The sequence below is a fragment of the Thermobia domestica genome, chromosome 8 (genome assembly GCF_964235325.1).
Source record: "Thermobia domestica chromosome 8, izTheDome1.hap1.1, whole genome shotgun sequence".
NCBI classification, from domain to species: Eukaryota; Metazoa; Arthropoda; class Insecta; order Zygentoma; family Lepismatidae; genus Thermobia; species Thermobia domestica.
In genome coordinates this window covers 169,327,526-169,354,749 of record NC_137461.1, presented here as the reverse complement: position 1 = coordinate 169,354,749, position 27,224 = coordinate 169,327,526, and the positions used below count along the sequence as shown (strand labels likewise).

General features: G+C 35.8%; 1 protein-coding gene across 8 annotated transcripts in view; it reads left to right on the top strand.

The window, feature by feature from the left end:
- dock (SH2/SH3 adaptor protein dock) overlaps nucleotides 1-27,224 on the top strand; it is a 180,521-nt gene that overhangs the window by 82,870 nt on the left and 70,427 nt on the right. For all 8 annotated transcript variants that reach the window (XM_081769257.1, XM_081769261.1, XM_081769256.1 and 5 more), the window contains one exon: nucleotides 6,480-6,687. In XM_081769257.1, the coding sequence (XP_081625383.1) occupies nucleotides 6,480-6,687 (208 nt within the window). The remainder of the gene's footprint in view (nucleotides 1-6,479; nucleotides 6,688-27,224) is intronic.

Here is a 27,224-nt window from a genome sequence, read left to right as displayed (position 1 = left end):
TCAACTTTATATCTTCTGTCTCTTATCTTTCGTACTGCAACACCCGAAACCACAATCCACCGGCCGCCACTGCTTCTAGCTCGGTATTATTTTACCATTTGCGCTGTTTAAAGAAAGCCATGATCGTATACAATGCAATTTTTTCCGCTCGAGACCTAGAATTCTATAGAGTGCTATAAGTATTAGAAAATGCTGCAGCATTTGACCAATAGAGCAACGCGGTAGGGGCGGGAACAATGACTAACAAATAGCGATTAGCGTCCTGACATATATCTTCTTGAAACTAGAACACAAATTTTCTTCTTAAATTAAGATAAAACATTTTTTTTTTTTTTTCATACTGTTGACCGAGGTAGCTCTCCTGGTTAGATTGGTGGGCGCTTACTTTTTTAGCTTATGTACACTCGAAGAAATAGATATTTTCCCTTTGGTTTAAGCATATCTGCTGAGAATAGTAAATATACTCTTGGCAACACCACTCGACTATGGAGTTGACCTCTCTGCCCTCCCTCTCTTGTCCAGCACAAAATCCACACGAAAGCTTCGAACCCAGACATACAGAAATAAAGAGTGTTTAAGGGCACAAGTATTACTTTTAAGCGTGTTTAAAGACATATTCTATTCTGCCTGGGAACATTGCATAAAGCGCTACTCAAGCTGAAGTGCGAAGGAAGGAAAGGACAGCTTTTGTTATCCTGTTTTCAAAATTATTTATTAGGAAATTGCTATAAACACCTTTTTCTTTTTGGCCAACTATCCGAATCTTCATATCAGCTGGTGCTTTATTTATGATATTACTTGGAAGGTTTCACACATTCGTAATGTCAGTGACCAAAATCCTTAACGAAATCGACACGGAAATGTGTGTGTAAATTTCAACCCCATACTTGAGTGCACGTACTTCTAGATTCGACTCCCTGTGGGGAAGTCATTACTAGGTTCGTTGATCTGAAGTGTAGGGTCCTTTTTCAGCATCCAATTCGTAAAACCATTCTTCATTTACAAATAATAATAATAATAATAATACAATTCTCTGACATAACAGCCTCGAACTATGGTCTACCAAACGACTTTCAGTTGAGTGATGTGTCGTGAGCACATCGACCTCCAACGCGATTTTTACTGGATTTCTAGGCCAACAAAATTGCATTTAGTTGACTTGTGCGGTCCCTACATTGACTCAAATGCGATTGTTACTGACACGGGACGGTCCCACAAGTTGTCGCTAAAATCTGATTGCCACATAGCACATCTGATAGAGCATCATGAGAAATAAACTTTAGCAAAATTTAAGGTACTTGGACCAGAAGGATAGGAGCTAGGGGGCTTCAAAATTTGAATATCCAAAGAATTAAATCATGGAATTATGTACGTTTAAAGTATATATCTTGAAAACCGTTAAAGCAATCAAAACAAAAGTTGCACAATATAATGAAAACAAAATGCCCTATCGAAAGCCATAAACAGTGTTGCCATACGTGAAGCAGTGTTGTCAACTCAGCATAAAAATATTTTATTATAAATAGCATCATATACAAATGTGCAGATTTAAAATGCACTATTATCACTAAACATAACAGTGAAGTGTAGTGGTAGTGTTGCACGCTATTGGAGCTACATGTGCTGAAAATGTAACAATGGAGAAGTGTGATATGTGGGAACAAAGGGTAATAAAAGAATGCATTAGAAAAGTGTGAGGATTTTGCAACATACTTCTGGAGTCCCGACGAATAAGCAGACAAGTCGCGAAAACTAAATGATACATGCGAAACACATGTTTTCTAATTCCGTAAACTGGTTCTCCAGGTTATCTTATGAGTATTTAGAAGAGTACTTTCTTGGTTTGGTCTTTTGTGTTAAGTAACATATTCTTTTACTTCCTCTCCTACATACCATATAATTATGTTTGTACACCGTAATATTACCATATTCACATTGGAAATATTGAAATTCATTTCGTTTTTAGTCGGACCGGATAGCGGTGTGGTCTAGAAGGTTAGACAACCGACATATTAGGTATCGCGGGTTTCAATCCCGCCTCGGACATGTTTTTGTTACATTTCATTGTTATCTTTCTCTTTCATAGTGATTCGAATCCCACTTTGCACTCCTATATAGCTTCGAAGCTAACACAGGACGTAAAAATGGCATCACTCAATTTCGTTTTTCAAATGCATCATTATTTTGTGACACTGCTGACATTTTGCTATGTTATACTATCTGTGTTATTGATTTGAACTAAATTCATAGTATGAAACCCAGAATCCTTTATTACCATATGTTGTCACATATCAGACCTCTCTATTGTACACTTTCAGCACACGTAGCTCCAATAGTGTGTAACAAAGTACCACTACACTTTGCTGATATGTTTAGTGATAATAGTGCACAGATTTAAAATGTATATGGTGCTATTTATAATAAAATATTTTTTATGCTGAGTTGGCAACACTGCTTCACGCATGACAACACTGTTTATGGTTTTCGATAGGGCATTTTGTTCTCATTATATTATGTTACTTTTGTTTTGATTGCTTTAACGGTTTTCAAGATATATACTTTAAACGTACATAATTCCATGATATAATTCTTTGGATATTTAAAATTTGAAGCCCCTTAGCTCCTATCCTTCTGGTCCATAGCACCTTAAATTTTGCTCATGTTTATTTCTCATGATGCTCTATCAGATGTTCTACGTGGCAATCAGATTTTAGCGACAACTTGTGGGACCCTCCCGTGTGAGTTTCTAAGCCGACCAGAATGGTTTTAGTTGAGTGATGTATGATCAGCTAATTGAGTGCGGGCAACACATCGACCTCAACACAATTGTTAGTGGGGTTTCTAGGCGTATCAGACGACTTTTAGTTGAGTGATGTGTTGTTAGCATATTCTTACTGGATATCTGGTCCTAGTAGACGTTTATAGTTTACTATATGTGATCAGCACACGGACTCGAACGCGATTGTTACTAAGGTTTCTAGGTATAAGAGATGGCTTTTCGTTGAGTGATGTATGATTGTTACTGGATTTCTACACTTAGGAGAATGTTAAATGATGTGTGATCAGTACATTGATCCCAACGCCTTCCTTACTGGGCTTTCTAGGCCTACCAGGTTGCTTTTAGTTGAGTATGGTCAGCACATAGATCCCAACTCAAGTATAAATGGGTTTCTAGGTCTACCACATGACCTTGGAAATTAGAGGTCGCCCATTTTAGATTATCGCCATCTGCTCACTGCACACTGACGTGCTAGGTCTCCACGTGGTATGAGTTTTACCCTAACATACAACTACCAATAGCCCTGGCTGTTACCGAAGTTCTATTACACCGAGAAAAAGTCAGTGTATGTTGTGCGATAACAGCAAAGTGAGTAATGTGGCCCACATTTTTGAGATTTTCGGTAGTACAATATCTTTAATCTTGTGAATTAACGTGGCCACGCAAGTAAAGCCATCTGAAAAAAGTATTAGTGGCGATCGACAATACCACTAACAATATTTTCCCTGCACGCATTGTATTTTTATTTCTACCATGTACTCGACACTAGTTAGTTGTTTTCTATCAGGATTTCACTTTATCCCAGGCTCAAAGATTTTAGGATCCCACTTAAGCTGTAATGACACCTTGAATTCCAATTGGTATACTGCCCAGATATCCCTTTTTAATCAGGAATTCGATCTAAATTGTCATTATCACTCTAGCTTGTGCATGTGGAATCAGAATCGGACTAGAGATACTAATTTGAGTTTCCGAATTACCTCTAACCTATCATAGCCAGTACTCACCTAAAAACTTGTAAATTGAGGTTACAATTACCAGTAGTGTATATATCCATTATTTTCGCCTTCAGTGAAGATACAGATTAGTCAAGGAGAGCTAACCCGAGGAACTTTAAGATAACTGTGTCAAAAATATCAAGACAACTGCCTTCTCAAGCCCCTGGAGCATAAAACGACCAGACTGGTGAATCCCGAACTCGAGGATTCCACACCAGTCAACACATCAAAGTAAAGTTAAAAGAATCCCCTGAGTATTATTATATTTTCACTTATTTGCTTTATTGTATTATTTTTGCTGTTGAATGAGTTTTTCTTTCAGTAAGTAAGTAAGCCAATGTTACCTTACTAATTTACGTCTCTTAGGAATACTGCGAGGAATACTCTTAGGAAAGCTTACTATGACAATGTTTAGTAACATTTGATTAGAAATACAGTAACGCCGCAGGTATCTATCAAAATAAATGTGAAATAACCAAGTGATGTGCTGATATTTTAAATATTTAAGCTGATTTTTATTTCCAAAATAAATATTAAACTAAAACTATTTGATACCTTCATTGAACTAAAAGATACATTTATTTCTAATGTAAGTATAAAGCAGGCCCAGTCATGTGTTTTTCAACGTAGTGAAGATAGTAAAGGATCTCTAGCTGAAATCGACGGTAACTATTTATAAGTTTTGGGTATCTGAATCTACACAGAGAAAATATCCCACACGTTACTTACTACTCTACCACTTTTACACAACCTTAGGTTTAGAGTAAAGTGGGTGTCATTCCTCTCTCTCAAAACCGATAGGCTGAGAGTCACTAGTTCACTCAGGTGGTAGGAGCTATCAGTCAGCAATAGAGCAGGCAGAGGAACTCGCTGGAATCTGTTTTCCTGGGATTGTTCCTGTGCAGTATATTCCCCAATCTTAATATTTTTCATCACCCGTTTGGAAACTCCTCCTGTAACATGTGGGTGGAGTGTCGGGTAGTTCTCCAGTAAAGACACATAATGCTTTACTTGATGACACAAAGGTGGATCGGTGCCGGGTCTCTAGGCACAGAGGTCGAACCAATGTGTCCTCATAACATAGTGATAATTGAACTTCTGGTATTCTCGAACTGAGCCATTACAGACGTAAACCTCGTCGGTAACTAAGCATAAAACAAAAACAAAATTCATGACTGTAATGAACGTTAAGTTCGGTAATGTGAGATAAATAAGTTCGGTAATGTGCGATAAATACGAGAATACTGGTTTAAGTTTTGTTGAAACGAATTCCAAATCAGTTTGCACTTTATGACTCAAAATCTTAATAATTTGGAAAGATGTAGATATGAATTGCAAAATTTCAAATAATATAGAAGGAATTGTATGTTAATGAAGTTTTCACGCGATTGTATTCCCTTGTTTCCGCTTGTAATTTTCTTCCTGTACACCACTTTTACACAAAATTTTAAATAATTAATAGATACTAACGTATTTTGCTGATTAATTTTCAAGTATATGATTTTATACGGAAGAAAACAGAGCTGCTGAAGTAAAATGTAACACAGTATACTTTAAAAAAAAAAAAAAAAAGCATAACTATAGAGAAGCTTTAACTGACTTAAACGTAGGAGAGTTGAGTAGTCAATGAATGTAATGAAGAGAAAAACTGATGGTACTGAAATTAAAACTAGAATGAAGTCCGATTTTTTTCTTTTCTTTCTTTTTTTTTTTTTTTTTAACAAAGGCAAGTGTGTATTGGAAAGAGCTACTGAGTCAGGAAATGGAGTCTTAGTAAAATATCAAAGTAATTCAGAAGATTGAATCTTGAATCTTCATATTATTGTTTCTTTCTTCAAAGTCAAGTAATAATGATCATAATAATAAGACAGGGTGTCTATCGGTCACGGAAGTCACGAATGTCACGAAATAAGAAAACAGTCATGAAAGTCACGAAATCTAGCGTTTGGGTCACGATTGTTTTTAGCTGTGCAAATGTAAGTACAGATTGGAAAATTTTGTTCTATGAAACGTCAAAATTCACCCCCTAAAATGTCTGTGGTCGGCTTTAGACGCTACCAAATCGCAAGCAAAGTACGTTTCTATCGCATGGATGAAAATTCGACCTAATTCTCTATTGAAAATGTTAAGAAATTTTATGATTAGGTAAAGAAAAGGTCACGAAAAAGTCACAAAATTTCATTCTGGAATTTTAGTAGACACCTTGTAAGATCCTGAGTTGGAAACGTCGAAATGTTAACATTTATATAAATATTTGAAATTATTTGTATCTCAATTACTGTTTCTATCTATAATCCGTATATTCTTATTGTCTAACTTTAGAAAGATATATTTGAGATAATATATGTAGTCTTTTGTGTTTAAACAGTTTTAAAACATTTTTATTTATGTGATTAAGTATATTATACTATGTATGTGTTGCTTTTTTTTATAACCATCAAATGTAGAAATTCAAATTTCGTTTTATCCAACTTTTGAAACCGTCTCCTGAATTAATATATGAAATTCAGTAAGTGTGAACCCTGATGAGTTATGTTTATCTCGTATTTTTGTTTATAAATACACTTAATATTTAAGATTATTGAATTTAGCTCCCTTTTTAGTAAATAACGACTATTTCATATATGATAGACACATTTTCACATTTTATTTCACAGTTTGAAGATGTGTGTATCTGATTTTTGTATTATGCTTGTTTATAGGCAAATCAAGCCAAGATGATGTCTGCTACGTGGTTGCGAAATATGATTATACAGCACAAGGAGCTCAAGAATTGGATTTGAGAAAAAATGAAAGATATTTGCTTTTGGATGATTCCAAGCATTGGTGGAGAGTGCAAAATTCTCGAAATCATGCTGGTTATGTACCCAGTAATTATGTGAAAAAGGAGAAACCATCACTCTTCGATAGGTGAGACTTTATTTGGTTTTATTTGTTTTATATTCGGACGATGTATTTGCGTTAAATAAGGAAAGAATACGGATTTTTTGAAAATAAGTAGGATTTAAGAAGGGTTCGTGATTACTTCTTTTTATATAAAAATAAAAATGGAAGTTGTAGTTAACTAATCGAAAAGTAACCGAGTATGGAAGGTTCGTTTTTTTGATTGAGAATCTTAAATTCATATGAAGGAATTGCTAGTATTAGAATCTTCCGAAACGGTAATTAAAATCAGATTTCATCATTTCATGTATGTAAACTGGAAAGACATTTATGTATGTGCATGTCGTGCCATGATAACTTGCTTAAAGTTTTCCAATTTGATGAAACATTGCGTGTGTTTTTTGCAAGTTTGAACTATTTTTATTGCTTGGAATAGATATTAAGTACTAGGGATGGTATGAATTTAACCCTATTTAAATGTTTAAGCATATTCAGATTTCGAGGAAATTTATTGTGATTAAACCTGGCATGTGTATCCTTTATGCTGAAGCATGGAACATAGGCTTACATAGCAAAAATATACAAAACAGAAAAGAAATAAATTACATGATAGAAAATAGTGAATCTAGTATTCAAGCCGCTGACCGTCTAAAATATTTTTCGCTTGCTTTACCTATGCGCGTTACTACTGATTAATAATTAATATTATTTATATTAAAAAAAATAAAACTGAACCAAATGACTATTTTAATTAACGAATCTCTTGTAGAGGGTCATTTTAATAGGCGAAGAGTCTGCTACAATTTCAGACGATAAATCATGGAATATTAGTAGAGGAAACTCCTTCAGGATCGACGAGTCCTTGCTGAGTTTCGAATTTCGGTTATTACTTCCCGGGTTAAGCATACAGGAGCTTATAGTTTCACTCCAAGTGAGTGAGTGAATGATTGAGTGAGAAAGTAATATATATATATATATATATCCCTCCCTCCCTCCCTCCCCCTTCGTAACTACTGGCCAGATCTAAATGAGATTTGGTGTGCAAGTAGTACATCATCTAAGGAATAAAGATCAATATATTTTGTGGCCGACCTCGACCAGGTACTGTATTTCTCGGTAAATACAAGAGTTCTTCAAGGTTGACCGGGACTTTCATTTCGTCAGAGGAAACAGATAGCACAAGAAGCACAAAATTATGTCAGCTTTTCAAAGTGTTCTCCTTGCGCGAGTTGCCATCTTTGTGGCAGCTCTCTTGATTCCTTTGGCGTAGAAAGAACTTGGTTGTTGTTGTAGCCACTCGAGGACATCGTTTCGCAGTGCGTCATCTGTCGTGAATTTCTTCCCTCCCAGATGGTCTTTAAGGGATGCAAACAAATGATAATTACTGGGGGCTAAATCTGGACTGTTGTTGAAGTTGTTGTTACATTGGACGTGTAAGGGCGGGCATTGTCATGGAGAAGAATGACATTTCCAGACAACATCCTAGGTCTTTTCTTGCGAATGGACTTTCGTACAGCACCACTCAACAATGTGGAGTAATACTGGGCATTAATTGTGCTCCCTTTGTCCAGCAAATCCTCATGGATAACACCCTTCATGTCCCAGAAGACACTTGCCATGATCTTTCCAGCGGATGGCTGCGTTTTGCTTTTCTTCGGCGGCGGGGAACTTTTCTTTTGGTCTGGGGTTGAATTGTGCAACCATGTTTCTTTTGGTCTGGGGTTGAATTGTGCAACCATGTTTCATCACACATGATAATGGATGCAACAATTCATCATCTTCGGCTCGAAACCGATTCAGAAGTTGTTCACAGACCGTCATGCATATCCACTTCTATTCAGATGTCAGCTTGCGGGAACCCACCTTGCACAGATTTTGCGAAAGCATAAGTAGTCGTGAATGATTGTCTCAACACTCCCGACACTGATATTCACCTCGGCAGCAATATCCCGCACTGTTACTCGCTTGTTCTCAAGAATCATTTGCTCAACACGTGCGATATTCACTGGTGTGACTGCAGTCGGGCGAATGTGTCCATGCGCTTCATTTGTCTCCAACTCCCGTCCTTCGCGAAACTGTTCACACCATTCGTACACTCTTGTCCGTGACATCGTTTGTTCACCATACTGTGCTTGCAATCTTCTGAAAATCTCAGCTGATTTAACTTTCTCCTTCACAAGAAATTTGGTTACACACGGCTGCTCCACAGCCACAGACACACTGCTTGCCGCCATGTTCACTGCAACTGCTGCGCATGCGCCAAATACGTCATGCCGGGCGCTAGTTACTCGAGAAGGAATACATTACGTCACCCGCAAGTTTCATCATGATCCGGCTATTCATCGATTATTTACGTATGAAAATCCCGGTCAACCTTGAACGACCCTTATACTTGCCGAATATGAACAGTATTTGATTGGCAAGTAGCCCATCGTCTAAGTAACAAAGATCGCTATATTTACTAGCCAAGCCAGACCAGGAACAGGCTCGGCTTGGCAACAGAAACAGTGTTTACGCAGCTTTGCCGGTAGCTTTAGAGTGTGGTTCACCTTGGCTTGTTACTAAGTAGTTTTGTGTTAGAAAGTACTATTCAGTTGGAAACCTAAAACTCAATACAAGTAAATTTTTTTTACTTCGACGTACAATTGCGTATACTGTCGTACGTGCTGTTTGGGGCGATCACTTGTATATCTAAATTTTACATTAAGTGGCATAAAACAGTTATGATTCTAATTACCTTTGTGTATCATATGATGAGAACGATAACAAGTGGCTCCGCTACATCAGATAAGCAACCCTTTAGTATGTGCATTGATTTCTTGTTGTTTGTGAGTAGTTGATAGTAACGAACTTCGAAATATTGACGGAAAAAGGTGGTAGATAGATCGAAGTAGAAAATTTAAATAACAGACAAATTCTGAACAAAGCATATATTAACTAGTAAATAATAGCGTTACAGTTTCGGCAAATTAACTTTGCCTTCATCAGACACATTATGAAATACAATTTCTAAGATTACAGCTTATATACTTCTTAAAATGAGAGGAGGTATTCCATGAACCAATCATATTCGTCCTTTCCTTTAACAACTTTTAATTAATACAAATGCAACTTTTAATGATCAACTTTTACTTAAGAGCTAAACTTTTAATTGGCACACCTGTGTATGAATAACTTTCACTTTTGAAAAACATAAACTTTTAATTAACTATCCGTTGTTCAATACACCTGTTTTTACCTCTTCTTTCTTCTCTGTTTTATCCAATATCTTTCTCCATACATCATGTATATTTAGTCCGCTATTCCAATTCATAAGTTTCTCGCTTCCTTCCTTTCTTATCCATTCTGCCTCTTTCCATTTTCTTATAATGCTTCTCTTCTCCCTTTCCAGCCCCTCTACGCCTTCCCAGTCTATTTCATGTAATGTCTCCCTTACATGTTTATATATAGCATTACTATCTCTTTTCAATCGAACGTCGTCCCTGTGCTGTTTAATCCTTTCTTGTAATCTCTTTCCTGTTTCCCCTATATAACATCACATTCTTTGCATTTAATTCTATATACAACCCCTTCATCACTTATTTGAATCTCTGTTACCTTCCTTTTCCTCGTTCGCAACGCATCTAACATTCTTCTGCTACCTTTTCTGTACGTTCTTACTCCTTTTCTCAATAAGTTTTTTAAGACTTCCGTTTTTTCTCCTATGCTCTCTATCCCGAACCATCTTTTCTTTTCTTCTTCTCTATCTTCTCTCACTTCCCTCTGCCTTCTGTCCTCTTCTTTCTTGCTATTCTTCTTCAATCTGTCCTCACTATATCCATTCTACATTAATAAACTGTTAAATTGCTCTATGTCTTCTTTTCTCTTCTCGTCATCACTGTCTATCATTCTTATCCTTCTCTCCATGTTTCTAATAAAGTTCCTTTTAGTTCCTTCATCTACATCACTTCTATGGCAATAAACACCTGCTGAACATTGTTTTCTATACCATGTTGTTTCGAATTTCCCTCCTACTTTCCTTATTGTCATATCTAAAAAGTTTATTTTCCCCTCTTCCTCTAATTCTACCTCCAGGCTTATTCCTTTTTCTTTATCTTCTATCCTTCCCACAAATTGCTCGAATTGTCTCTTCGTTCCTTTCCAAATACCTAAGCAATCATCCACATACCTGCAAAACATAATCAGTCTTTCGCCTCCTTCCTCCTTAACTTTCTGTTCCCATTTATTCATCTCAATTTCTGATAACACTGGGCTTAGTTTCGATCCTATACTTAGTCCTTCCTTTATTTTCACTATTTTTTTCTCCTATCGTACACACACTGTTCTCCCATATCAGTTTTAATGCTTTTATTACTTTCTCTTTCTTCCATTTCCTTATTGTTCTATTCTCCATTTCTTCTTCCAATACCTTCAAAATACAATCCCTTCTTAAGCTGGGAAACATTGCTTTGACATCTACGCTAAACATCAGTGTTCTCTCATTTCTTCTTCCTATTTTTTCTATCATCCTCTTGACTTCTTCTGTATTCTTAACTCTATTACTTACTTGTTCCCCCTTATTTCCTCTGCTATTATCTTTATTTCTTCTTCTAATGGTTGAAAGATATTCTTTCTGCAATCCATTACTGGTCTCAACTTTACCTCTTTTTTGTGTATCTTCAGGAATCCTTTCATATCCGGAATTCTTCCTTTTTCGTCTAATAACTTTCTAAAGCCTGCCTTCTTCGCATTCTTTATTATCTCCTCTTTTATTTCTTCTTTCATCTTTCTCTCACCTATCACCTCGTATGTTTCGTCGCATAATTCATCTAATTTCTCTTTGTACCATTTTTCTTCCATTACTACTACTGCTCCTCCTTTATCGGCTTGTTGTATAACAATGTCTTTCCTTCGTCTCAAGCTCTTCAACCCTTCTTTCTCTTCTTTTGTAAGATTCCCTATTTGCTTGTTCATATTCTGCCTCACTATAGCAGCAGCTTTTCTTCTTATCGTGTTCCTTTCTTCCTCTTCTTTTATGTCCATAATTGCTTGTTCCACTGAAAAAACTAATTCTCTTGTATTCGTCTTTTCTTCCTTCATTTTGAACTTGTATCCCAAATCAAGGCACTTTTCTTCTTCTTCCTTTAGTACTATGTTTCCTATCTTCACAACTCTATTTGCTTTTCCCTTTTTTCTTTCTCTCCATCCTAAATTTTTCCCTTTCTTTTCTAATCTTTGCCATTCTTTCTCTTCAGACCTAATTTCCCACTCACTTAGGCTTTTCAATACTTCTTCTCTCACAAACACTAACAATGCATCTTCAATTTCTTCCTTTACCTTCTTTGTCACTATTTCACTGTTTTGAACTTCCCTTGTCTTCTCTCTAATTAAATCCCAAACAAGTTGCTTCTCTACTTTCTTCACTAACTGCTTATATCTCCTTGTTTCATACTTTACACCTTTTTTAACAATCCTCAGTCCTTTCGGTGTTGTGGTTTCCTCCAAACATTTTCTTAAGAATTTTATTTGCTGTCTCTTAAAAAGGAAGAAGAAGAAAAGTGCCTTGATTTGGGATACAAGTTCAAAGTGAAGGAAGAAAAGACGAATACAAGAGAATTAGTTTTTTCAGTGGAACAAGCAATTATGGACATAAAAGAAGAGGAAGAAAGGAACACGATAAGAAGAAAAGCTGCTGCTATAGTGAGGCAGAATATGAACAAGCAAATAGGGAATCTTACAAAAGAAGAGAAAGAAGGATTGAAGAGCTTGAGACGAAGGAAAGACATTGTTATACAACAAGCCGATAAAGGAGGAGCAGTAGTAGTAATGGAAGAAAAATGGTACAAAGAGAAATTAGATGAATTATGCGACGAGACATACGAGGTGATAGGTGAGAGAAAGATGAAAGAAGAAATAAAAGAGGAGATAATAAAGAATGCGAAGAAGGCAGGCTTTAGAAAGTTATTAGACGAAAAAGGAAGAATTCCGGATATGAAAGGATTCCCGAAGATACACAAAAAAGAGGTAAAGTTGAGACCAGTAATGGATTGCAGAAAGAATATCTTTCAACCATTAGAAGAAGAAATAAAGATAATAGCAGAGGAAATAAGGGGGAACAAGTAAGTAATAGAGTTAAGAATACAGAAGAAGTCAAGAGGATGATAGAGAAAGTAGGAAGAAGAAATGAGAGAACACTGATGTTTAGCGTAGATGTCAAAGCAATGTTTCCCAGCTTAAGAAGGGATTGTATTTTGAAGGTATTGGAAGAAGAAATGGAGAATAGAACAATAAGGAAATGGAAGAAAGAGAAAGTAATAAAAGCATTAAAACTGATATGGGAGAACAGTGTGTGTACGATAGGAGAAAAAAATAGTGAAAATAAAGGAAGGACTAAGTATAGGATCGAAACTAAGCCCAGTGTTATCAGAAATTGAGATGAATAAATGGGAACAGAAAGTTAAGGAGGAAGGAGGCGAAAGACTGATTATGTTTTGCAGGTATGTGGATGATTGCTTAGGTATTTGGAAAGGAACGAAGAGACAATTCGAGCAATTTGTGGGAAGGATAGAAGATAAAGAAAAAGGAATAAGCCTGGAGGTAGAATTAGAGGAAGAGGGGAAAATAAACTTTTTAGATATGACAATAAGGAAAGTAGGAGGGAAATTCGAAACAACATGGTATAGAAAACAATGTTCAGCAGGTGTTTATTGCCATAGAAGTGATGTAGATGAAGGAACTAAAAGGAACTTTATTAGAAACATGGAGAGAAGGATAAGAATGATAGACAGTGATGACGAGAAGAGAAAAGAAGACATAGAGCAATTTAACAGTTTATTAATGTAGAATGGATATAGTGAGGACAGATTGAAGAAGAATAGCAAGAAAGAAGAGGACAGAAGGCAGAGGGAAGTGAGAGAAGATAGAGAAGAAGAAAAGAAAAGATGGTTCGGGATAGAGAGCATAGGAGAAAAAACGGAAGTCTTAAAAAACTTATTGAGAAAAGGAGTAAGAACGTACAGAAAAGGTAGCAGAAGAATGTTAGATGCGTTGCGAACGAGGAAAAGGAAGGTAACAGAGATTCAAATAAGTGATGAAGGGGTTGTATATAGAATTAAATGCAAAGAATGTGATGTTATATAGGGGAAACAGGAAAGAGATTACAAGAAAGGATTAAACAGCACAGGGACGACGTTCGATTGAAAAGAGATAGTAATGCTATATATAAACATGTAAGGGAGACATTACATGAAATAGACTGGGAAGGCGTAGAGGGGCTGGAAAGGGAGAAGAGAAGCATTATAAGAAAATGGAAAGAGGCAGAATGGATAAGAAAGGAAGGAAGCGAGAAACTTATGAATTGGAATAGCGGACTAAATATACATGATGTATGGAGAAAGATATTGGATAAAACAGAGAAGAAAGAAGAGGTAAAAACAGGTGTATTGAACAACGGATAGTTAATTAAAAGTTTATGTTTTTCAAAAGTGAAAGTTATTCATACACAGGTGTGCCAATTAAAAGTTTAGCTCTTAAGTGAAAGTTGATCATTAAAAGTTGCATTTGTATTAATTAAAAGTTGTTAAAGGAAAGGACGAATATGATTGGTTCATGAAATACCTCCTCTCATTTTAAGAAGTATATAAGCTGTAATCTTAGAAATTGTATTTCATAATGTGTCTGATGAAGGCAAAGTTAATTTGCCGAAACTGTAACGCTATTATTTACTAGTTAATATATGCTTTGGTCAGAATTTGTCTGTTATTTTATACAAGAAGTTCCAAAGCTAGAATGAGTGGTATTCAGATAGAAAATTTAATATGAAAAAAATGTAGAAGTTTCATGTGTACAATAGCCATAGGATGAAACAATAGAAACAAAAGGAAGTTAATAAATTGAGTATAAATAAAATATTGTGATGGAGTCGCGACCCAAAGATTCATTTTGTGAGTCGCGACCAGATCGTGTCTTACTTCATCATACCAATTAGAAAAGCCACAGCTACTACCATGAGTTACATAATCCCAGAGTATCAATTCCAAACTATATTATGTTGATTTATTGACCAGATTCATATGAAGCTGTGCCACGGTGCTGATAGTCTTAACATCTGTCGAAGTAGCGACCACACTCATTTTAGTTTGAGACATAAAAAGCTTAAGCTTTCAATTCTTTCTATCTACCACCCTTACAAGCTTATATTTCTCATACATCCAACATCCAACAACAGAGACGAGAAACAGCCATTACGACGAAATTACAGACTCTAATAATTTATACGTGATTGCTTTAAAGGACATTATTACTTCCCGACAAATCATTCTTCCCCATTCCATTATATCTAGAGATGAAAAGAAAGCCTACTTTTTTGAATCGATGTTATTTTCCACATAAAAAGCCGGCTTAAAAAAAAAAAAAAAAAAAAAACGGGAATTTTGGAAATTTTGACTTTTTCATTTTCATGATTTTTCTATCTAAATAGCTTTCTTACAGTATACTGTATAGTAAAATAACATATCACGACCTAAATGCCAAATTTCGCTATGGAATTCACTATCATGATGGATGGAGCACATGTTTTATTAATTAAAGTAAACGTGTATAAACGTATTTCTTGAGGGCAATTTTAGAGGTAATTTTAACTTTAACTTCTGAGTTATCGACTTTTTTTTTCTCTCTAGATCATTTCATTTTTAGTCGTCCATGTTTCATTTCTTGTAGCATAGTACTCTTCTAGCACATAATTAAACTTACGTTCTTCAATATATCCATCAGAGTGTACGTTTTATCAATATGTACGTCAGAACGTACTTCCACATTTCTGTTATACTGTAGCTGTGCAATGATTTAGTAATAATCTTCCGGATACAACCTTGAATACCATTTTATAGAAATAATCAGTATCGGATTTAGAAGAGTATTTTGGGAGGTTTTTCTATGATTAATGTTTTTTGTTTTTTTTTTTTCTAAAAATCCTTAATTTTTATTTGAGAGGAGCTTGAAGTTTATGAGCACAGGCATAAGTAATATTTCGTTTAGTTTGTACATTCAACAATAATCTTCCGGATGCAACCTTGAAGACTATTTTATAGGAATAATCAGTGACGGATTTAGAAAAGTATTTTGGGAGGTTTTTTTTTTTTTTTTTTTTTTTTTTTTTTATAATCCTGATTTTTATTTGAGGGGAGTTTGAAGTTCATGAGTAAAGGCATGAGTACAGGCTTCAATCCAAAAGACATCCCCACCTTAACCTCCTTCGCATATCCGACACTGCTGGTAATTAGTAATAATAACGATTTAAAAACGGGAAGAAAGGAAGTCGACCAGGACTCACAGTACACGCATTATCTCTACATTCACAGATGAAATTAAGATAAACTTTTGTCAAAATGGTCGAATGCGGGGTTAAATCCCGCACTTCCAAATAGAAACGCAAAAGCTAACTACTGAATCATGTTTGCTGCGCAGTTGTGCTTAACTTAAATATATTCTCTCTCTACGACCTATGGAATCCGAAGGTTCAATGCCGTGTTCACAAAAGCTCTCCATTGACTTCTGTCCTTACCCAATTCGATCGAATTTCTAATCTGTATTCCCATTTCTGCGAGATTCATCGTAATATTGTCCTGCCATTTGCGCCTGGGTCTTCCTAATGGACGTTTTCCGATTGGATTTCCAGTTAAAACTTTGAAAGCGTTCCTACTTCCTTTCGTTCTGGCTACATGACCTGCCTACCTGAGCCTCCTAGATTTGATGACCCTAACGATGTTTGGTAAACCGTATAAATTACGTAGTTCTTTGTTATGAAGTTTCCGCCATTCCACATTCCTGTTCCTCTTGAGTCCAAATATTCGTCTCAGGATTTTATTCTCAAAAACTTTCAGTCTGCGTTGTTCGTAAGCGACCATGTTTCACAACGATAAAGCACAACAGGCATGATTATTGTTTCATATATTTTAAGCGTTAAATTCCTTGAAAGAATTCGCGAAGACAAAATGTTTTGAACTGAATAATAACACGAATTTCCTGATTTCAGTGGACATTTAATTTTTTCGTGGATATGATTTTGGTCTAGTAATATTGATCCTAAATATTTGAAGTATCCACTTTGTCGAAAGTATTATTTGATATTTTGACGCAACCATAATTTGCCGTATTACGATCCCGGTGCACTTCCATGTATTTTGTTTCCTCTGCATTCACTTCTAAACCAATGTCGCTGCAAGCGTTTAATAAGGCCTCTGCATTTCTTTCGATTGTTCTCCTATCATTTCCTGTCAGATTTGCATCATCAGCATACGCCATAACCTGGTGAATACCATTGAGCTCTAGGCCCTGGTTGCTATCTTTGATTTTTCTTATAGCATACACCGGAACTAAGCTGAATGATAATGGCGAAACCAGGGTGGTTAAATCAAGGTGGTTTAAACAAGCTGGTTTTATATATATATATATATATATATATATATATATATATATATATATATATATATATATATATATATATAATAAAAAACTGGTTTAAACCAAAAAACGAGAAATGTTCATAAAAGTGTAAGTTTCCATAAAATATTGGTGAACACATATTTGTGGGCTATCACGTTTCACTCTCGTATATTATTCGTATTATATTCAGACCTAAATTCCCCATTCATTACTCAAAGAAATTATACTACAAAAGCATTTTTTTATAAGTTTATGAAGGTTTCTTTTGTGATTTTTTTGTAGTTTGTTATTGTTATACAATTGCAATCAAAGAAATTCTAAATATTGTTTCGTTTTAATAATGTTTACTATTGATAAAATACATCGAAATGCCGGACTTTTTTTTTTTTTTGGGGGGGGGGGGGTCATACAAACCCAACGAGAGGCATTTATTGAAATCAGAAGTTTCTTTTGTAACTATTTATGTATAAATGAGAGCCAAAGTGGACTCAAATAATTCGTATCTTTATTCACTTTTTTTAGTGTATGCAAATTAACTCGTTGTATTTCTTTAACTTGGACTAATAAAAGTCATAGTGAATTCTTCTGTACTCTGTAGTATTTGAAATTATCCGTATATATTTCTGTAATGGTTTCACTTGTGCAACTGTTTATCTCTTTTCCTTCTGAAATGACTCTTGACAATTATATTAACAAGTATGTAAAGATAAGTACAATGTATTTTTATCAGAAGTCCTTCGTGAGTGAGTCGGCAGACGTATCACATTTGTGGCCAATTAGTCCCGGTTTCGAATTCAAATCGAGGACAGTTTGTCTCGGATGTAAGCCGAGAAGCGGTTTGGATTCCGGTTTAAGCATATGTGACCCCTTCCAGCATAACCCGTTTTTTTTCTTTCTTTCTTCAATAAAAGCCATGGTTTTTGCCAACCTTGGCGATAACGCAACTCCTTGTTTCAGGCCATTCTCGACGTGTGGAAGCTCGTGGACAAGAATTTTTCTTTTCTGACTTTACTCTGGGATTAATATAAACACATTTTAACTAATCTAACTAGTTTTTTCGGTATTCCAAATTTTGTAAGAATGTTGTACACTATTTCCCTCCTAACAGAGTCGTAAGCCTTTCTAAAATCAATAAATAGTTGATGTACTGGGTAATATATTCCCATTTCTTTTCAAGTATTTGTCAAATGATAAATATCTGATCGATAGTTGATCGATTTCACTTAAATCCACACTGATAATCTCCAATAATTTAATCTGTGTTAATTTGCGGATCAATCTCGTTAATAGAATGTTTGGGAGGACTTTATAAGAAGTTGATAGATGAGAAATGCCTCGATAATTATTGCAATTAGTTTTGTCGCCTTTATTGTGACTTGGAACAGTCATTAATTCTTTCCATTCTTCTTAAATGTATTCCATAGTTTTTCTTTTGTTGTAAAAAAGAAAAAAATAATCGTTATGATATGTTGAATTTCTCATGTTAAAAATTCCGAAACCTTCAGGATTAGGTAAATCGTGATGGTGGTTATATATTCTAGAGTTTAGGAAACCACACGCTCAGATGAACAGTCTATTATGCATATGATCCATGAACAGAAAATTCGGCACTTTCCCGATTCTAAACAAGCTTAAGGAACAGTCAGTGCATTACAGAATTCAGCAGATCTTAAGCACCTGATGGGTGGTAACAGACTACTATGTATGTGATTAATGAATGAAAAATTTGTTCGGAATATTCATAAATGTATATGAAAGTTAGAACTATACTGAAGATTTTTAAGAATGTACAAAACCTTCCGAGACGAAGCTCTTGATGTGCATCCTTTAAGAGTACCATATAAATGTATTTCTTTCATATTTTACTTTATTTTGTTTCAAAAAGTGTGTGCATGATATTTCGAAATAAAAATACTACATACATTTTTGCTAGTTATTTGTATCATTTTTTTAAAGAAAGTACTTACTTTTGTATATAAGGGTTTAAAAACTTATTACCTCATGTAAATATGTTAAGAATTAAAATTGTTTGAAAGATCTTTTCAAAACTCATGGTTTATTTTAGAGGTTCTATATTATGTGTATCAACCACTAATTAAACGAGTTTTTGTGTCGTAGAGAAGCGAAACAAAGTCTGCTTTATCAATTTGAAGCAAAATTTTGAAAAAAGCCCAAAATCCCCCCCCCCCAAAAAAAAACGAAGCAGAAAAAAACGAGTTTTTTTTTTCAAAACACGTTTTTTTTTTTCGAGCCCTTGCATCTCTAATTATGTCTACGTATCAAGTAAATGAAGAGAGTTGCAATAGCATATAATTTTGTGAAATACTGAGATACTCTGTTAACACGTTATAAGAAAGTTCCACAAGAAAATTGGGTGAGAACAGGTAACCTCACTTACTTAAACTTCTGATTTCCGAACAATCTTCGCAATTTCAAGTTTCCGGCTCTCCCGTGGAGATTCGTTCATGAAGGATAAAAATAGAAGTGAGAGAAGTAACGGCATGAAGGAAATAGAATTGATTTATGGGCAAGAACAGTGCAGGAACATCTTGTTCGGTGTATTGTTGGGATTCATATTCAAGTGATGGTCTAGCTTTCTGTGAAATGGCGATGCCAGGTGTGTATTCCTGTGTTTGATAAATGAAAATTACCAACTCATTTTTGGCTTGTTGTGGCAACAGCCGACTTATTTTTTAATCACTGCCTCCCATTTGTTACTTACCAACACTTATCTATGACTGTTATAAAAAAATAGACATTTTTTAAAAAAAAAATAGCCTACGGGTTTCATTTTTGACTTGCAAATGAAATTATTGAGTCTATAATGTAGCATTGTGTTCCTTTTAAATGTTTCGGAAAAGGAAACTAGGTATTGATTTCGCATTCCTACGATTCTAGTAATTTCACTGGCATTGTATTTTATGTCGCAGGCTTCTGATTTTTCATGCTCAAGTTTATGGGGGTTTCAATACAATCATTGATTTGGGGATCATAATTAGTCAAGACCCATTCCTTCATTACCTTACTAGTCGCATTTTGTTCTGATTCTTTTTACTTGATAATATCACTTTAATAAGGTGGGCAGAGAATATCCATTTATACTATCAAGCCTCTGTAAATGACTTTAAAAAATTAATCCAGCGAGCAGTCTTATTACTAACAAAATGTTTTTCAGTGTGTTTCATTTGATAACCGATGAATGTACGATAGTAAATACGCTGTATACCTCGAGGGGGCTTATGTTGAACACTGATGATATACTTGTTATTACATCGCCTAATGTTAAGATCTAATTACGTAAGTTTACTTTCCTAGTCGTATTCAGCCTTTAAGTTAGGATGGATCTCATTTAATTTACTGATTAATTGCTGGAATTGTGAATCATCTTTACATAGAAACTGGATACCATTAATATAGCAAGGGTAGGTTACGACAGTTTATTCCTCTATTGAAGAATTTTACTTCTAAAAATGTGAAAAGCTTAGCGTGCCCAAAAAGAGGGACAATAGACTATCTGAGATGAACGGTAAGCATGAATTGGCGACTTGGAACGACTTGGCAATAGGGTTCAATAATAATCAGTAATAAATCAGTAGTTCGTTGGTGATTCTTAGTTCTTTGTAAAGAAAAAAATGAAATGAAATCTTTGAGTTTTACGTCCCACGGTTATGCCGGTTAGGCTAAAGGAGACGGTGATGATGAGGAATGAATGAAATGGTGGAATGAAGAAAGTGGGAGGAAACGGGAGTACCCCGAAAAAACCCACGCACACGGTGTTTGTCCACCACAAAGTTCACTTGGCGGAGGCTGGGATCGAACCCGGGACCCCAAGCACCAGAGGTGAACGCTCTACCACTGATTCTTTGTAAAGAGTTAAGCTGCTAACTATAAGAACTGCGTCGCACTTTCTGGAGTACTTTCTCTGTGCTTTTGAATTTTTTCTTTAAAATATCAGGTATTTCTCAATGTAATGCTTTTTCTACAAAGGAGTCTGCCATAATAATTTCTCGAGTTTAGTCTTTACGGGATCTCTTGTTGTTCAATGTGGATTTTGACATACGATCATGCTTAAACACATCCCTAGTGGGTTTGGTACAATTTTCTCCAGAATGACTGAAAAGGCGTAATAAAATATCTTTGTAATTGTTGAAAATATCAAGCTGTATCAAACGAGAGTTTGAACTAGTGTCGACTGGTGAACTGGTGTGTGAACTTGCACTGCAGTGAGAAAGAGAACATACGTGCATACTAGTTACTTCGAAGAGTGATATATTTTTGATGACTCCAGGTCGTATCCAGAGTGAATAAAAGCATCTATACATTAATGTTCGTTCTTCAAGAGATTTGATTGTTTAATCTTCTAATTCAAATTGCTGTAACGAACATGTTATAATAAAGTTTCAACCAAGCAACTATTTACTCAGTTCGTGTGATATATATACGAGGTATGATTGGAAAGTCTTAAGAGTGGGCTTGTAATTTTAAAATGTCAGTACTTACAGGCTATTGTGATGGCTCTCCTTCAAAGTAGTCCCCTGCTGAATGAACACATCGATTCCAACGGTGTTTCCACTTCTGCAAGCATTCCTGAAAATTATTTTCAGTGATGGTGTGAAGCATTCTCTCCGCATTTGCTTGAATGTCCTCAATTGAGTCAAATCTCTTACCTTTCAATGATAATTTTAATTTAGGAAAGTGGTAGAAGTCGTCCGGGGCCAAGTCTGGGAAATATGGGGGTTGTGAAAGCAAAGGAATGTTGAATTTGGCCAAAAATTCCTGGATCGAGAACGCGGAATGCGCTGGTGCATTGTCGTGGTGGAGAATCCAATTCTTTTCTGTCCAGAGGGCAGGAATTTTCCGCCGCACATTTTCGCGCAGACGCTGAAGGACACTTTTGTAGTATTCCTGGTTGACTGTCTGCCCCCTAGGGGCAAATTCATAATGCACGATACCCTTAGAATCGAAAAAAAAAAAAGAGAAAAAGAAAACACCAACATTGTCTTCACATTCGACCGACTTTGTCGCGCTTTCTTTGGTCTTGGTGACTCTAGGCGCTTTCACTGCAAAGATTGGGCCTTTGTTTCTGGGTCATACCCATAAACCCATGATTCAACAATCACCTGTTATTACCCAATTCAAAAAATCTGAGTCCATTTCGGCTCGGATTAAACAGTTCTTGGGACCCTTCAAGTCTGTGTTGTTTCTGCTAGTGTGACAACAATTTTGAAATGAATTTCGCGGACACTCAACGCATGTTCAAATCATCAGTTAAAATTGACTGAACCGCATAGAAACTTCAATTCAGGTCATCAGCCATCTCCCTAATTGTAAGTTTACGGTTCGAGCGTACTAAATCGCCAACTTTCGCAATGTTTTCATTAGTTTTTGATGTTGAAGACCGGCCAGACCGAGGATCATCCTCTACTGACTCGCGGCCATCTTTGGATCTGTGAAACCAGATAAACACGTTTGACCGGATCAGACATTTGTCACCAAAAGCTGTTTTTAAGAGTTCGTAAGTCTCCGAAGCAGATTTTTCAGTTTTAAAACAAAATTTCACACAAACACGTTGTTTCAATTTTTCATCCATTTTGCGCAATTAAAAATCCGCCAAGACACACACACAGGCCCACACTCAACTGGTTGCTACGCCGTACTGAATAAAGATATCTCGGTGCATGTTCCAACATGTCTCAAGGACACACCAAGCCACCGCTGCCATGCTAACGGGCGATTATATCTACTCCTCCTTAGCAGTGTTGCCAACTGTCTTAAAACTTTCCAATAACTATATATATATATATATATATATATATATATATATATATATATATATATATATATATATATATATATATATATATATATATATATATATATATATGTCTCTCTCGCTCTCCCTCTCCCTCTGTCGTTGTTAGTGTATAATTGAATTTCCTTTTCTAAAAACAGGATTCCCACAGACCTGGAAAATCAGGGAAATTCTCGAAAAGTTCTTTTGTGTCAGGGAAATTATGAAAACTTCTTTAATGTCAGGGAAACCAAATAGTCGTTCTCGATAATGAAGGCAACTTTGAAGAGTTTGGGATTTAGAGGTCATGCAGTACACCAATATAGAATAATAGGTTAGGCTCTTCACTGAAATTAGGTGAGCATCTTGAATCCCATTATGCAGATAGTGTGGAGTCGCTGGCCTTCTGTATTGAAATACATACATCTTTTTAACCCAAAAAACCTCTATTCGATCCACTTATATACACTACCTCTGTAAAGTTTCCGTACAAAAAAGATTTTTGTTAGTTCACATGTATTGGAACAAAAAGCTAAGACATACGAATGAAGTTTATTTGTATCCATAAACTACAATATGTAACTATATCTGAGAGAATACCACAGCTCTCGCCATTGGAGCGGTGCACGAAAACTCTGCACTTATGATTCAAGTCTTAAAATTTTTACTTGCCAGTAAATAAGCGCTTTTCCCGGTCCTCTAGCCCCCAGCTTGGATATGTCTTGCCTTCAGCAATCTCTTCTTTTTATTTTGAAGGCGCAAGGGTGGTAAGAGTGAAACTGTCCGCATTAACTAATCGCGTTTGGACATTTAAAAACTGATCGGCTTTTCCCGTGTGTTGTTCGCTTCAGCCTGTATTGAGGGCACATTTCCACCAGTCACGTTTGCTGGTTAGTATAATGTACGTATTCTACCTTGCAGTAGTAGCTTTAGGCCTTTCAGATCGTGCTCGAGAGCGATTTTTCCAGATTCAGCAGATGGTTTCAGGATATCACTCACTGTACTATAGGGTGTTTTCACTTTTGCGGCTATTTCCGGTACTGTGTAACCTTCTGCACTTAAAGCCACTATTGTTGCTCATATTTCAATACCCAATTCTTTTCTCGTACGGAACATTATGCTAACTAACAGGAAGTACTTTATACCTCACTTCAGTACACGCTCACAACGAATTCCTTACAATAGACAGCTCCTAGGTTTAGGATTTGTGCAGAGGTAAACAGTGCAACCTAAAAGACATCGGTGAGGCATTTTTTGTATGGGATAGCTTCAGTTTGCAGTGCAGTGATCGGTTTGGATCTCATGCGCTCTAGCTCGCCATCACAGAGGCACAATATTTTCATTTCTTTTTTTCACATTCATCCAGAACGAATCAAGGCTTTTCCTCCCGTCTGGTCTTACCTGTTTAACCTTTCGTTTGTGAGCAGATTGTTGAGTATTCTCCAGTTAAATTTTGAGATTTTCTTCATTCCGTGTTTATACGGAAACTTTTAGGGGATAAGTGTGTTGTGTGTGTGTGTAATATATGTTGTGCGTATGTTCCAGCATAAGTCATCGACATGGGTGCACCAATTTTGTTGATTTATTTTTGTTTGAAAAAATGTATTCTCGCAGTGGTTTTGTATAAAATTAGAATCTGATGATCGTCATTGGAGCTAGGCCATGATCGGAGCAAGTATAAGAACGGTTGATACTGATAATATCGTAATTAATCGACTTCATTATATGCATACTCACCCATAACTTCAACACAGATGTACTGATTTTAATTATCCTTTCAAAGAGTATCCTTTCTCACACATTCCATATAAATTTTATCAGGATTAATTACAGTATTTAGAGTTAGGCCTTGAAACTCCTCAACAGCTGGTAATGTTAATACTGTTTGTATCTTTACATATAATTTCGTATTGCGTAAACCGATTAATATACATATACAGTAAAACCTGTCTTCAACGGACCCTTTATTAAAGGGAAAACTGTCTTAAACGGAAATATTTCACGGTCCCCTGAATTTCGGAGAACAAAACGTGTAAAACTCCCTTCATTAAGCGGAAACTGTGTTACCCGGACAACGGAAAGAAAAATAAACATTTAACGGAAAATTCTGAGTTCCGGACTACAACGTTTAGATGTTCAGACATTCTGTTAGACATATACATTACACTGTCTGCGATAAAATGTTCGTTCTTTTGTTAAATATTTCTGGACAGTGTTGACCTTCCCCAACCACTACTCATATTCACCCCCACAAATTGTCCTTAATCCCCGCAACTTACTCAAGAATCATACGGAATGTCGGAAAGAAGAAAACGAGATAGAGAAAGAAGAGGAATACGATACCGAGTTCCAAGAAGAGTGTAGAATAAATACATATCAAGATTCTCTCAGAAGTTTAAAGGAACTCCAAAACTTTGCCTTACGGAAAAATGATTCTGATTCATTTAGTATAATTTCTCAGGTTAAAGTGTATGCGGAAAGTCAAGCAGCCAAGCAGCAATCTACACAGAAAACCCTGCTTGGCTATTGGAAAAATAAAGAAAAAATGTGCATAGCATATTTTGTATTGATTTTAATTTTTTGTGTATTTATTCGTAGAAGAAAGAAGTATTGTAATCGAACAATGTACGTACAGCAATATATTTTCTCAGTATGCCTCTTTATAAGCATGTATTTAAAAAAAAAAGAAAGGAAAAGTCTACCTCCACTAAGCGGAAACCTGACTTTAACGGAAATTTTTGCAAGTCCCGTTCGATTCCGCTAAAGACAGGTTTCACTGTATTTGATTACATATGGTCTCTAGGCCCACTCATTTTATAAGAAATTAGTGCGTTACGTTTAGTTTAGGAATCTAATAAAACTAATAGGGTTGTGAAATAATGGAAAAATTAAACTTTTGTCAGGGGACTCTTGTTAAGGAAAATCAGAAAAAGTCAGGGAAAACAGTTTACAAAAATCTGTGAGAACCCTGAAAAAGCAGTCTTATGTATTATATGTGCATGTATAACCAGAAACCGAGTCCACTTTATTGTTCAGTGGTAGCTCATGATTCCTTTTTCTCTAATCATAATGTATCATGGTATCAAGGATCGGGTGCTTTGGATTACCACAAGGAGTCTAGGTCGCGTGCCCACCGTCACTGACGGGTCCATAACACTACAATAGTGGGATTAAAACCTCTCTTATCCATAGTCTCAAAAAGAAACTTGTGAGGAGCACAGAAGACAAAACTAACACCGGATGGTTGCAGAGAGAGACCAATGTGCAAAGGTATGTGCAATTGCACTGTGCTACATTTAATACATTATACGTATGACATAATGAAATACTAAATCATGCATGCAGTACAACACAAACAAAATAGAGTTTGTTAAAAAAAAAAAAAAAAATAGTGGCCCAAGTATACGATTTAGACGCGCACGAACGATCCCGGTGAAGACGCACGGATATCGCGGTTTTAGATATTCAAAAGATTACGCGATAATTCTTGAAGACAAAAGATATGTTCTTCTTTCCAGAATCACTTGGAAAATTAGTTTCTTCGAAAGGGTTTTCAGGCTCTTTTTCCTCATTTCATGATTTTCGGTGTTACAGAAGAGTTATCTTGATAAATTTTAACTCACAGTGATATATGCACAGGTTATTTGAATAATTACATGTTACTGGAGTTGTCAATTTTCACATTTCATACAAATGATTTCAAAATTCAATAAATATTAATCGTTTTTTGGATGACAGAGGAGTAACGTCTAGTACGACGCACTTTCAAAGTAAAACTCGTGGCGCCTTTTCTGCGCATTGCGCCTTGTCGTCGCTCTGACGGCGTATAGATACACTGGTGAAATAAAAGATAGTTCCAACACAACACAACTTTTAAGTAATCTCTGTGCTAATAAAAGTTGGTTAATTGAATAACATCTTAATGGGAACGTATTAATCACATTTAGGCACAGAATCACATACGTAATAATAATTTATTATAAAATATGTACATTATGACGTATGATCCACTTCCGTCTTCTGGCTTCGGAATTCAACTTTAGGGGGAGAAGAATGTTAAGCTAAGTTGATTTTTTTGTTCGTATTTGGTCGCACTAAAAGGAGAGTAGGTGGATGGATATACACACACACACACACACATAGAAATGTATGAACAAAGAAGTTCGCAGCATCTCGGTTTCCAAGAAATCCTCATCAAACACGAGGGTTGATTAAAAGGTATATAACAATAATGTTATATATTGGTGTTCGAGGGGAATGTCCATTGATGGTATTCACGCAATGGATAAGAACCCTGGTAATTCATTTCTTCAACACCCACATCCTTTTGTAGTGAAACACTCACAACACT